The sequence below is a fragment of the Charadrius vociferus genome, unplaced genomic scaffold (genome assembly GCF_000708025.1).
Source record: "Charadrius vociferus isolate BGI_N301 unplaced genomic scaffold, ASM70802v2 scaffold363, whole genome shotgun sequence".
Classification (NCBI taxonomy): Eukaryota; Metazoa; Chordata; class Aves; order Charadriiformes; family Charadriidae; genus Charadrius; species Charadrius vociferus.
The window spans coordinates 2,255,280-2,267,483 of record NW_009647942.1 but is presented as its reverse complement, the minus strand read 5'-3'; the positions used below and the strand labels follow the sequence as shown (position 1 = coordinate 2,267,483).

Here is a 12,204-nt window from a genome sequence, read left to right as displayed (position 1 = left end):
ATCCAATAAACTCAATGACTTGCTAACATCAGTTTTGAATAGGGTCAAGGAGTCTGATCTGGAGCTAGTGAAAGGAACGAGCAAACCCAACCGATGCAGCAGCTCTTTGTACCCATGATGCATGCTCTGGTGGCACAGCAGCTACACAGAATCACTGTGACACCATTGCTTTCAAACCTAACAGCCCCTTGGGATTTAACAGCAAAGACAGATTGCTAGGTGCTGGCCATCACGTCTGTGAAACTCAAATCTGATAATATTGCTTTGCCCCTTTTGGTGGGGTCCAGATTCTTTTGCTTCTCCCTGAAACTGGATCTAGCCCACAGACCCCACAGCAGGCAGGAGATGCCGTGTTGACAGTGGTTGTTAACGATGGCCTCCCCTTCTCCCTCCTTCAAAAAGCACCGAACTATTTTGACCAGATGTGTCATTTCCAAAAGTGCTGGAGACCTGACGGAATCTAGCATCTATCACACGTTCAGCAATGGTGTTGAAAACAGATTACTTTCCTTTGTATTTGATAAGCGTAACATGTCTATGTTTATTATGTGGTCCCCTGAGGATTTATTACAGGTTTACCATTTCATTTATTTGCTTTTTTTGTGCTTGGCAAGTGTAAACATTGGAAAAAATACGAAGGTGGTTACAGCTTAGCAGCATTAACGACTTGTTGAAACAAAGTCCACAAGTTTTCCTTTCTCTCCAGCAAATCCTACTTTGCTGTCCAACTGCTGTTTTTCAAGTGAGAAGATCATCTTCCTGAAGTATTTTAAATTTTTATGTCTTTGTTGAATGCCAAATCCCCATGAAAGCATACTTTCCCCCCTTCATTCACTCAAACTCTTGACAATATTTAAAGTCTCTCCTAACATTATTCATGGCAAAACATTTTCTTGTTTGCAAATTATAGCCTCCCCCTTCCATCTAATCTGCTAAGCCTGTTACTACAGGTAGTTTGCTGTAACAGAAATAAGTACAACCATCGCTACAAAAGAAAACAAATGCTTCTGTCCTGGCACACACATTCAGGGTGGGTTCACCCCACTGCACTTCAGCCACCTAACAACAAGGCAATTAGCCCAACTCAGTCACTGATGTTCCCTCTTTAATCAGCAGGGCAAGATGGGCACCTTCAGCCAGCAGCCCTCCTGCCTACCAACCAATCATGGCTGCAACCTACATGACCACCTTTGAAGGAGATACCTGGTTTCTTGGGTAGATCATGGTAGATGACACAAATCTGACCACAAGAGCCAAGCTGTAGCTTCAATAGCATGGTTTCAATCCACCAAAATCAATGTGTTGCAATGAAATCTCAACCAAAGCGGATGCACCCAGGTGTTACAGAAAAAGGCGTCAGGCAAATCTCATCAAACAAACAAGAGATCACTTAATGGCAGATTTCAAAACTTTCCATGAAGATTACATCCTGCCCCTTTTGGAAACTTGTGTTACACCTATAAATAGTTCAGTGTTTTTCATCACTGGAAAAAGAGCTGTACTGGGGGGAAAAATAATAAAACCGTCACTTGTCACAGAAACACAAAGTGGCAAAATTGAATTTAATCGGGTCTCAGATGTTCTTTCTTTCAAGTGGACAACCACTGTGAACGCGGCTTTGAAGAACTGAGCCCCTCGTCAACTTGTTCTGTACTCCGATTTATGCAATCTTGCCCAAATAGTCTTAAAAAAGGAGCTGACAACAATAAAAGCTTATCATTCATAGAAGACAGCACTGTCGTGCTTGTTTCTTAAATAGCAAAGTCATTGTCAGAGTAGTTGGAGTATTATTTTACCTAAAAACATCATAATTCCCACAGAAACCAGGACAGAAAGACTGTAACATGGAATATTGCCAAAAAGGGTCATTAGATCTGATCCGAATATCCTCAGCTCTTCTTACCCTCCTACATTTCCTAGAGACTCTACGAAGTTATTTTTGGAAATACAAGTCAGTATGCCAAAGGAAGCCAAAAGAGACAATTGCCCAAATCCTGTAAATTAGGCAATACTGAGGTAAGCAGATAAGTCGTGTTGTTATCTCAAGCACTCAAATGTAGTGAGTCTGTCCCCACCAACTGGTTCTCAAAATCCTGAGGGCTTATAAAAGAGAGGGAGAAGGGATGGAGAGCCCAGATCTTGTGTCTGACATTTGATCCTCCCCTTACGCATCTTCCATGCGTGAGTGTTACAAGGTAGAGTTGCCTACGCTGCTAAATATTGAAAAGGTGTTTGTAGCACATAGGATTAGAAGAGGTTTCTGCTTCACGTTTGCTTGTTTCCTGCCCAGAAAGTAATTCTGCTCCCAACTTTTAAAGCGGTCCCGTTCCCACAGCATTTGTATCTGTCTCACCTGACCCATCAGGGAAGCACGGGGCTCAGTGGAACGGCAAGCCGAAGCCATGCTACAGTGCAATCATTGCTGCCTGTACCCAAAATAACCAGATGAAAGTGACCTCGGCTATGCCAACATATGCATCAGCTATGCCAACGTATGCATCAGCTACACATCTGGCTGAACTGCAAACACTGTCATAGGTGTTGCGTGCTGTCACTTGCCCCTGAACCCATGACCCCTGAGCACCTAGCCAGCCAAAACGCCAGACACAACCCATCAGCTGCAGGGGTGTCTGGCAGACCTGCAGCACACCCTGAGCAGGAGGTGGGAAGACCACAGATGAGTCTCCCCAGTCCTTTCTTGAAGATGCTGGGAGACACCAGGGCCAGGCTCTGCCCAAACTGGTGGAAATGTGAGGATGCCTGGATTCCCATCCAAGCGCCTGGTAAGGGTCCCACTGGTAAGAGCCCTACCAGAATAGTCATGAGCATGCTACCTACCTTCACTTAATGTCACACTTTAAAGCCCTGCATTACCTTCCTCGGTTACGGGATGTCTGAGAAAATCCATTCAGCTCAAAGATGGGAATCAACAACGAAACGGAGTTTCAACGTATTAAGTATATACACTGAAGGAAAACAGGCCATTCAATGAGCAAATGTAAAATTATACGCTTTATCAGCAGCCAGCCACTTCCTCAGGTAGCACTTGGGATGTTGGAGATAATGAAGTATAAAATCCCACTGCTTCACATCACCTACTTTCCCCACCACTAATTCTACCGCAGATTTACTATCATCCTAACATCCAAAACTAGAAAACTGTTCCTGTAATCTAAACAAAGGGTTCTTTTGTCATTACCCTTGACAACAATTCGATGTTTAATGTGTCTTTGGCAGCTTGCAGCAGGCTCCACAACCCCAGCCTAAACCACTAAATTCAGAACTGCAAGGAAACGTGTGACCAGAACCACAGAACAAAAGAGGATTCTTCCCAACCTGCAAGTGCAAGTCAGAAGTAAGAGCACTTAAGTGACTTCTAAGAGGGAAGCAAATCACAACAAGGGAATACACCAAGGAAATCAGTTCATTAATACACCCTGAAGCTTAAAAAGTAATCCAAAAATATAAAACAATTACTAATCCAATTTAAAAATTATTATGACAACTACATCCCCATTTGCAAATGATTCAAAAATAGGGGAAAAAAGAATTCCTGGCAATCCCACCATCGTACTTCTCTAAATTTAATTCATATCCCTTGGGAATTGCTTATCAAGTAAAGCCTGGTAGATCTTTCTCCCTCTCTTATCTTCAGTCTAATTCTTCTTATACCTTCTCCTTGCAATCCTAAAGTTACCCTCTTTCCCAGAAATCACTGGGAAAAAGCATCAACGTTTAGGAAATAAAAAAAAAACACAAACTGGTACACTGAGCAAAGCATGTACAAAACCAGCTAAACCCCCCTGCAACCTCAATAAACCATTTCTCATACCCTCTCAATCAAGGCAACCCAACAGCTTGTACAGAAATCTTAACAAGAAGATGCTGCAAATACAAACCTGCCCTTGGCTTTTAAACAGCATTGCTGAGTTTGGGTTTATGTAAGGCTTTGATATATACTTTTTTTTCCTTTTTTTCCTCCAGGAACCAATTGTGACCTCTAGTATTTATGGTTCAAAGCTTCACTTCGTGGGACAGGGTTAAGAAGTGCTATCTGCGTATGCTTCAACCACCAAGACATACTAAGGTAGAAATATCTTGTTAAAAACTGTGTAATTAAAAACAGGAATATACAGCCTGCACTGCACACAGACAGAAACAGGGAGAAACAAACATTTTTAGTGACAGCTACATTGCACAGAAGCATTTTCTGAAAGAACTTGACTGACAAAATAGCTTCTATCTGAGATAAAACATCTCATTTACTTTCTAAAGCGTGCTGTAATAAACACTTCTTTTTTTATTACTGGGGATAACTATTTTAGCAAAGAAATTGCTTATTTACAGTAGCTTGAGCTGCAGATAACTCCCTGTTTTATTTATTTCCATGCAGAAGATAGCTTTTATCTCAGTAAAAAGTTATTTTGTCAGTCAGCCTTCCACTAAATATTTTCCTCTCATAGCCACAGACCTTTTCCTGTCTTTTGAAACAAAAATACACCACTCCTATGAAACCCAGGGATGAAGTGGAAGGAAGCACATACAAAAGCAACAAGGCAGCCACAGCTTTTTATCAGCTAAACCAGATCATCAGCTGAAGAGGGAAAGTCAAATTCCCGCAGGCTGGAGGGATGCACATCTAAAATGCATCTCACGAATAGAATAGAATAGAATAGAATAGAATAGAATAGAATAGAATAGAATAGAATAGAATAGAATGTACAACCTATACGGATGCAGTAAAAGATTTAGGTAGCCACAGCACATCCAGGAGCTGCCCTAACTTTAAAATGATGGGCACTACTCTTGCTTTGCTATTTTCGGAAAATAAACATTAAGTGTTCAAAACCACGACTACAAACCATTACTCAATACACAAAGTAACAACGCAGGCTGCAATCTCACAGCTTGCAGTATCACACCATCTTTCTAAATGAGGTCCCTCATCGTTTCCTGCCCGGTTTTTGCAGCCTTCCAGCTGCTGCTTTCTATCCTCTTCGTGCAGGACGCACGCATGAAGTGCAAGCATTCAAAGCCCCGGGAACACGAGTGTGCAAAAGCCCTGCTCCCACCTGGAGGGAGGGAGAGGAGCCTCCACCCGTGCCTTTCCATCATCTCCTAACTGTATAACCCACGTGGATCCCACCACGGCTGCCTGCAGGAATGTTTTTCCCTGGAGGGGGGACCCACAGAGAGAAGTTTGGGTGCTCACTGCCCCTCGCTGACCCTGAGAGCCGGTCTTCTCAGGCAGCCAGAAGCATCACACCTAAAAGAACCGCTTGCCCTGCAGATCTGCCCCATAAAACTCACAAGGCCCCATCAGCCCCTTCCACCCCGCTCCCCAAAGGCAGGGGCAGAGGCCAGGGTGCACCCCAAGGTGCCCGGACGGCATCCCCAGCAGTCACCCTTGCTCGCCCTCCTCACCCAGAGGCGCCCCTGCGCTTACAGAGATGCCTTTTCCCACAAGTTCCTTTTTTCCCTTTAATCTCAAATCTTCTCCACACGCACAAATAACCCCCCAGCCAGGGGCACCTCGGGCACAGCCGTGTCCTCACCTCTATCAGAAGGGCTAAACCAAAGCATCCTGTCTTCTGTTACATTTGTATGGAGAAGGCACAGAGCTGGAGATCCAGGACCATTAGCGTAATGACTTTCAAATTACAATGATAATGGAGGATCCTTTAACAAGCCTTGAGTAAAAATCCCAAGTTTATTGGAGCACAAACGAGCTCTGTCTTAATTTGTATTTGCCAGATAGTCAATAACATCACTAAATGCCACTGGAGATTAAAAGCCAAAGAAATGCAAAAGGAGATACTTGAGCTCTCCTGCCATCAAAAACGCTTGGGTGTCTATCCCTCACTGCACTACCTTCCCAAAATTGGATGTTGTATAATGATATTTTACGTTTATCTGGGCCACTCAAAAGCTGCCGCGTACAGTCCAGTGGGGTGTTGCCTGCACTGGTGAATCAGGCTGGGTTCCCAGAGGGGTTTGCCCACACACCTGCTGCATCCCAGCGAGCTGTCCTTGATAATAAGTGGGACTACTGGTGGCAGCACAGCCGAGCAGGTGCCAGCAGCGTTTGCAGTGCAATACCCAGGCAAACTTGTGCATGTCTGTGCAAAGTTGAGGCCAGCACCAGCCTTCCCCACTACCCCAGCACCGGCGGGGACCATGGTATAATGTTTAACACGGGCGAATGCCGTGTGACTTGAGCAATGTTTAACCCATTTTTTGACCAAGTAAGTCCCAATTTAACGTTATTGTGAACATCACTGTGGACAAAAAACAATTGTTAAACGATCCTGTCAATGTAAGCCGTATATTTACCAGTAACACTAAGAAATCACAGACCGGTCGACTCTTGACCACCTGTTTCAGAAGCCCAGAGTAAGATCCTGGACCCTGGGAAAGCAAGAGCAGGATTTCAGCAGCGTCCAGATCTCACCCCAGTTGTTAAAACAACGTAAACCTAAGGACACAACGCGCAGGCATGGGAATATAAGGCCGAGCTCTGCTTTTCTGTAGTAAAGCCTTGAAGGTACAATGGGAAAAGGAGAGTGTGTCTTTTTAAGGGACCGCTGGAGCACATCTGGATTAGTTTCATCCAAAAGGGATCCGGTTTGCTCACTCAGACAGCTCTGCACAACCGGCACAGGACGAGGGGCACCCAGAAAGATTCACTTCAAAAGAGACTGACTTCAAAAAGCTCCCTTGCTATCCAAAGCAAAACGCTAACACCCGCACCACCCACACTCCTCATTCCTCTTGCTCGGGTCGGTCCCTGAGCGGCTGCGGGGGCACAGCCCAGCGGGTACCGCGGCACCAGGACCAAGGCAGAGCCTGCCCAGGGTTGCCCACTGGCCCACCTGGCTTCTGACGACCTTTACAACGTTAGCATAAAGTTCTAAATGCCGACTGCGCCGTTTCCAGGTTTCACAAAACCGATTAGCTCCGTTTTGTTTATATGCAGAAGGCCAAAATTACCATGCTTACTAGAATAATCCCCAAGTCAAATGAAAGAACGCTGGTTTTAGCCAAGTATCAAAGTCCCAAAGTAATTTAATTGAGCAGCGCAGCTCCTCACACACACTCACATGCCTCCACGGCACAACACAGCACTCGGTGGAAATAAGATTTTTATAGCAGCAGTGTTACTTCCGACGCATATATAGATCAAATTCCCCCAGTTCATAAAGAGCTCCAATCCTTCCCTGACCTGACCAGCAGCTGTGAGCAGGGCAGGACTTTGTGTTTGTCTGGGTTGAGAGGTTAATGGCTACTCCATAGACAAGTTTTTCAGTTAACTGGCAGGTCATTTTAGCAGATGATTTGCAGGTATTTTGCAACACTTAGAGATAACCCTGTGGAGTACTTCTGTCTGAGCCTCTTCTCTGTCTTTTTTTTTTTTTAAGACTGCATCAGATAAAGCAGAGAAAGCAGGCAGGTGAGAGTTTCCTGGACACAATCACACACTGCCAAACTCTGTCCTTTCCATTTCCAAACAGCAAACTTCTCCGAATTAATATCAAATGGAGTTCAGCGCTTGTCAAAATTATTTAAAAATCCAACCCATAAAAAGCTTTAATCTTAAAAAAATCTCAATACATGCAGAGGAGAGCCAGTTTTGATCAACATCACAGCAGAGTTTCAAAGTTCACACCTTCACCAAACATGAAAACGATGCAGGAATGATCAAGGACCTATTACTTAAGAAAATAGAGGTCTTCACTCCTACCTGAGATTTCATCCACTTAAACTGCATAAATCATTAGATTGAGAAAGGAGCAGTTCATGTCATCTATTCTTCTGTCTGAGCACACTCTTCATCTAGTCTAATGAAACGACTTTTCCTAGCTCCTTGCTCCAAGTTGAGTTCTTATCTTCTGCTACTAGATAAAGAACTACTGGCTCAGGCAGACAATGACCATGCAATCACCTACACCTTAATCCAAATGTTTTTCTTTAAGGTCACAAGCCAACTGTCTGTTTTTTCTGCAAGTCCTCACAGGACATGGAAACGGCATTTATGAGCTAACTTACCACATTAGCTGCCCCCCAGCATTTTGGAAGAACCAGGAGTGGCTTGTCAGGTGACGCAGCGCAGTAAATTCAATCAGTTCAACTAATATCACTCTCATTTTCCTGAAGCAAAAAGGACCTCAAGCCTGCAAGCACAAGGGAGAGCGCGGCTCGCTCCCCCGAGGCCCCGCTGCACACCATGACCACTTATAGTAAAACAAGCACTGCCAGGATTATGCCACAATTTGATTTTTTTTTTTAATGCAACCATCCGAAAAGAAGCATCTCCCAGAGTGTCATTTTATGGACCACGTACTTGCAGCTGTTTTTTTTCAGAAAGAATACAAATATTAGCTTTAGGTTGCAGAGAGAGGCGGCGAGGAATGTATCTGGTTAAACCTCTGAAAGTCAACAGAAGTGTGGGATCAGGTCCACAGTAAACTTTATAGAGTGGCACCTGCAGAGGAAATTACTCATTGCATGATTGATGCCACAATTAGAGGCATAAAAAGTAATTCCATGATAAACAAGCGACTGAGAAGAAAAAGAATAATATCCCAAGAGCATATATGTGCTCATATAAAAGTATATAATGGACAATATCGAACAGTCTTCACACACACGCACACAAATTAGGAAGCAAGTTAATGGTACAGTACCCCTCCCTCTTCCCCTCCCCCCCGCCACCCTGGCAGCGCTGATTTTGGGGCTCTGTTTGGCCAATATCTGCCCCTAGCTCTCCTAGAGCAAGCTCGGTGCAATTAGCTGCGTTACACAGCTATTACACAGCCGTTACTCATTGCTTTCAGAGCTGCCATTTCCCACAGGAACACACGCCAGCAATGCAAACCAGCGCAGCTCCGCACATCCACCCAGGCCACACCAGTGGAGAACTGGCCTCAGGTCTACGGATCTACCAGCCAAAACTCCCGGTATGCAGAAGGGAATAAACATGTTCTGTACCTAAAAATGCCAAGATACCAAATCTCAAGTCCTCTTTTTTTTTTTTTTTTTTTTTTTAACAGAGGGGAAAAAAAAAGAGGGAGGGAAGATGGCGTTAGAGCTACATGCGCATTCCCTACATCTTTGCAAGTTACATCACTTATTACCTTTTGCAACCACATCAGAAGAGCTTCAGCCAAGTTACCACCTAAACTGAGGGAGTATATACCCTTCCACACACACTTGTATTTATTTACCCTTGTGATCCGCGTTTACTAAACAACTTCAGTGCACCACTTCAATCCACAGCACACCAGCTTGATACATTTTTGTGGTTCCTCTCCAAAAATTTCACATATAAATTGCTGCCTCAGGAAACCGAAAGCTGCGCACTACACTGCAAGCGGGTTATTTCTGCCCGTGCCCACGTACTGGTCTGACAAGCTGAATTAGACACTTTATGAGCCTCGAACGCTTGCTTACCTGAGACCGACACTTTCATGAGGGCTTCCAGGGGTCTGTTGTTGTCCAGATCGCGACTCAGTTTGAGTTCCCCAGTGGCAGAGTCCAAAAGAAGCAAGTTTAATTCATTGCCTTGCACAAAGGTGTAGGCCAGGCTGTCCGACACATCGGGGTCATGAGCCGGGATCTTGCCTATCACGCCGGAGGGGAAGCTGTTAGACTTGTTGGTCACATAGTTATTGAAGAGGATCTGGAAGTCCTGCAGCACAGGTGGGTTATCGTTCTGGTCCAGGAGGCGGATGTGCACTGTTGCCCGACTCACAAGAGGGGCCGAAGTGGCCTGCACCACGATCACATACTCTGTCCGGCTCTCGTAATCCAGGTCCATGAGGGCAGTGAGGTCTCCGTTGAGCAAGTCTAGTTGGAAGACCTCGGGGATGTTCCCCTCTACAATCTGGTACATGATCTGTGCGTTGGTCCCCTCGTCAGGGTCAGCTGCACTGATCCGTGCCACAATAGAGCCCACAGGGCTGTTCTCCTCCACAAAGATGTCAAATTCATCCTTCTCAAAGACTGGGGGGTTGTCATTGATGTCCAGCACAGTCACTTGGATATCCACAGAGGCTTTCAGCGGTGGGCTGCCCCTGTCCACTGCAAAGGCCCGCAGGCTGTAGACAGCAACGTTCTCGCGGTCCAGCTTGCGCAGTGTGCGTATCACTCCAGAAGTGGGTTCGATGTAGAAGTCTCCATCTCCATCGTCACCGCCTTGGAACGTGTAGAGGAGACGGCCATTGAGGCCTGAGTCGCGGTCAGTGGCAGATAGCTGCAGGACGCTAGTGGAGAGCGGCACATCCTCGAAAACCGAGCCCTGGTAGCGGTCACGCAGGAAGCGGGGCGCATTGTCATTGGCATCCAGGATGAGGATCTCAACATATGTGGTGTCTGATTTCTGAGGGATGCCATTGTCATGGGCCGTAATGGCCAATGTGTAGGAAGCCTGGTCCTCGTAGTCCAGTTCCATCAGGGTGGTGATGGTGCCTGTGTCAGGGTCAATGCGGAACTGGGGGATGTTATCATCCAAAATGTAAGTGATTCTCGCATTCTCTCCCGTGTCTTCATCAGTGGCACTGATGGTGACAATAGACGTGCCGATGGGCTTGTCCTCACTGACACTCACTGTGTAGTGGGAGCTCTGGAAGACTGGGCGGTGTGTGTTGGCATCTGTGACATTGATGAAGACCTGGACGGTGTCAAAGCGAGTGCCATCAGAGGCAGTGACTGTCAGCACATACTGCCTTTCCTGCTTGTAATCCAGGGGCAAGGCCAGCGTGATCAGCCCCCCTCCACTCTGACTGGTGATGGCAAAACGGTTCCTGGTGTTGCCACTGGTGATCTGGTAAGTCACAACGCTGTTAACGTCCCTGTCCACTGCTGTTAGGGTCAGGACACTGCTGCCCACAGCTGCGTCCTCGTTCAGTCTGAGGTGATAGACCTTCTCCGTGAAGGTGGGGTTGTTGTCGTTCACATCCAGGACAGTGATGGACACACTGGCTGAGGAGGTCATGACTGGCACACCATGGTCCCTGGCTTCCACCCCAAAGTGATAGTTCTCCACAGTCTCTCGGTCCAGCTCTGCAGCCACCGTGATCCACCCCGTGCTGTTGTTGATCTGAAAAGGGAACCCAGAGTCACCTGCTACAGGGGCACCTCCGGCAGAGGGTGCCATCTCTATGAGTTTGTACTCCAGGCGGGCGTTCTCCCCAGAGTCAGCGTCCACAGCCTGGATGTGCAGCACTGAGTAGCCCAGAGGAACATTCTCCAGCACCGTGGCCTGGAAGGGAGTGCTCACAAAGATGGGGGCATTGTCATTCACGTCCACGACCTGCACCGACACCATGCCACTAGAGTTGATCAAGGGAGGCCTGCCCCCATCCTGGGCTTTGATCCGGAGTGTGTACTCCCGAATAGTCTCATAATCCAGAGGGTTGATCAGGTCAATGGCACCGGAGAAAGAGTGGATGTAGAACTGGCCTTTCAGGTTGCCGCTCACAATGCTGTAGTGCACCTGAGCATTGCTGCCCCGGTCCCGATCTGTGGCCTGCACCTGCAGAATCTGGCTGTTCACCGGGGCATCCTCTGGCACCTGGACCAGGTAGCGTTTCTCGCTGAACTGAGGGTAGTTGTCATTCTCATCCTCTACAGTGATGTGCACCATAGCTGTGGCGCTCCGTGGTCCTGGATCCTTGCCCTGGTCATTGGCTTCCACCACCAGGTGGTACTCGGAGACCTCCTCACGGTCAACCGGGGCTCGGGTCCTCACAACTCCAGAGCGCGGGTCGATCTCAAAGACCCCATCGCCAGCTCCCGGCTCCAGCAGGCGATAAAGCATGTTGGCATTGGCTGGGGCATCACCATCGGTGGCGCGGATGGTCAGCACCTCATAACCCACCTCCAGGTTCTCCCGGATGCTCTCCCGGTACTCGGGCTGCTCAAACACTGGCTCGTGGTCGTTAGTGTCGCTCACCGTCACCGTCAGATAGGTGGTGGCCGAGCGGCGGCGCGGGGAGCCATGGTCAGAGGCGGTCACCTTCAGCACATGGGTGTCCTTCGTCTCCCGGTCGAGGCTGCGCGCAGTGACAACGCTGCCCGTCTCGGCATCGATGGAGAAGTAGTCGTTGGAGCGCTCATCGAAGAGCGCCTCCATGGAGTATGCCAACCGGCCGGCCTCCCCCTCGTCGGGGTCCTGGGCCCGCAGGACGATGACCGCCGTGCCGG

At 47.2% G+C, this 12,204-nt stretch overlaps 1 protein-coding gene across 1 annotated transcript in view; it reads right to left on the bottom strand.

Annotated features, from left to right (window-relative positions):
• The window catches only part of CELSR1 (cadherin, EGF LAG seven-pass G-type receptor 1), a 174,455-nt gene extending 162,322 nt beyond the window's left edge, over nt 1-12,133 (bottom strand). The window contains 1 exon segment of the mRNA XM_009883222.1: nt 9,451-12,133. Within this exon segment, the coding sequence (XP_009881524.1) occupies nt 9,451-12,133 (2,683 nt within the window).
• Nucleotides 12,134-12,204: the final 71 nt, after the last annotated feature.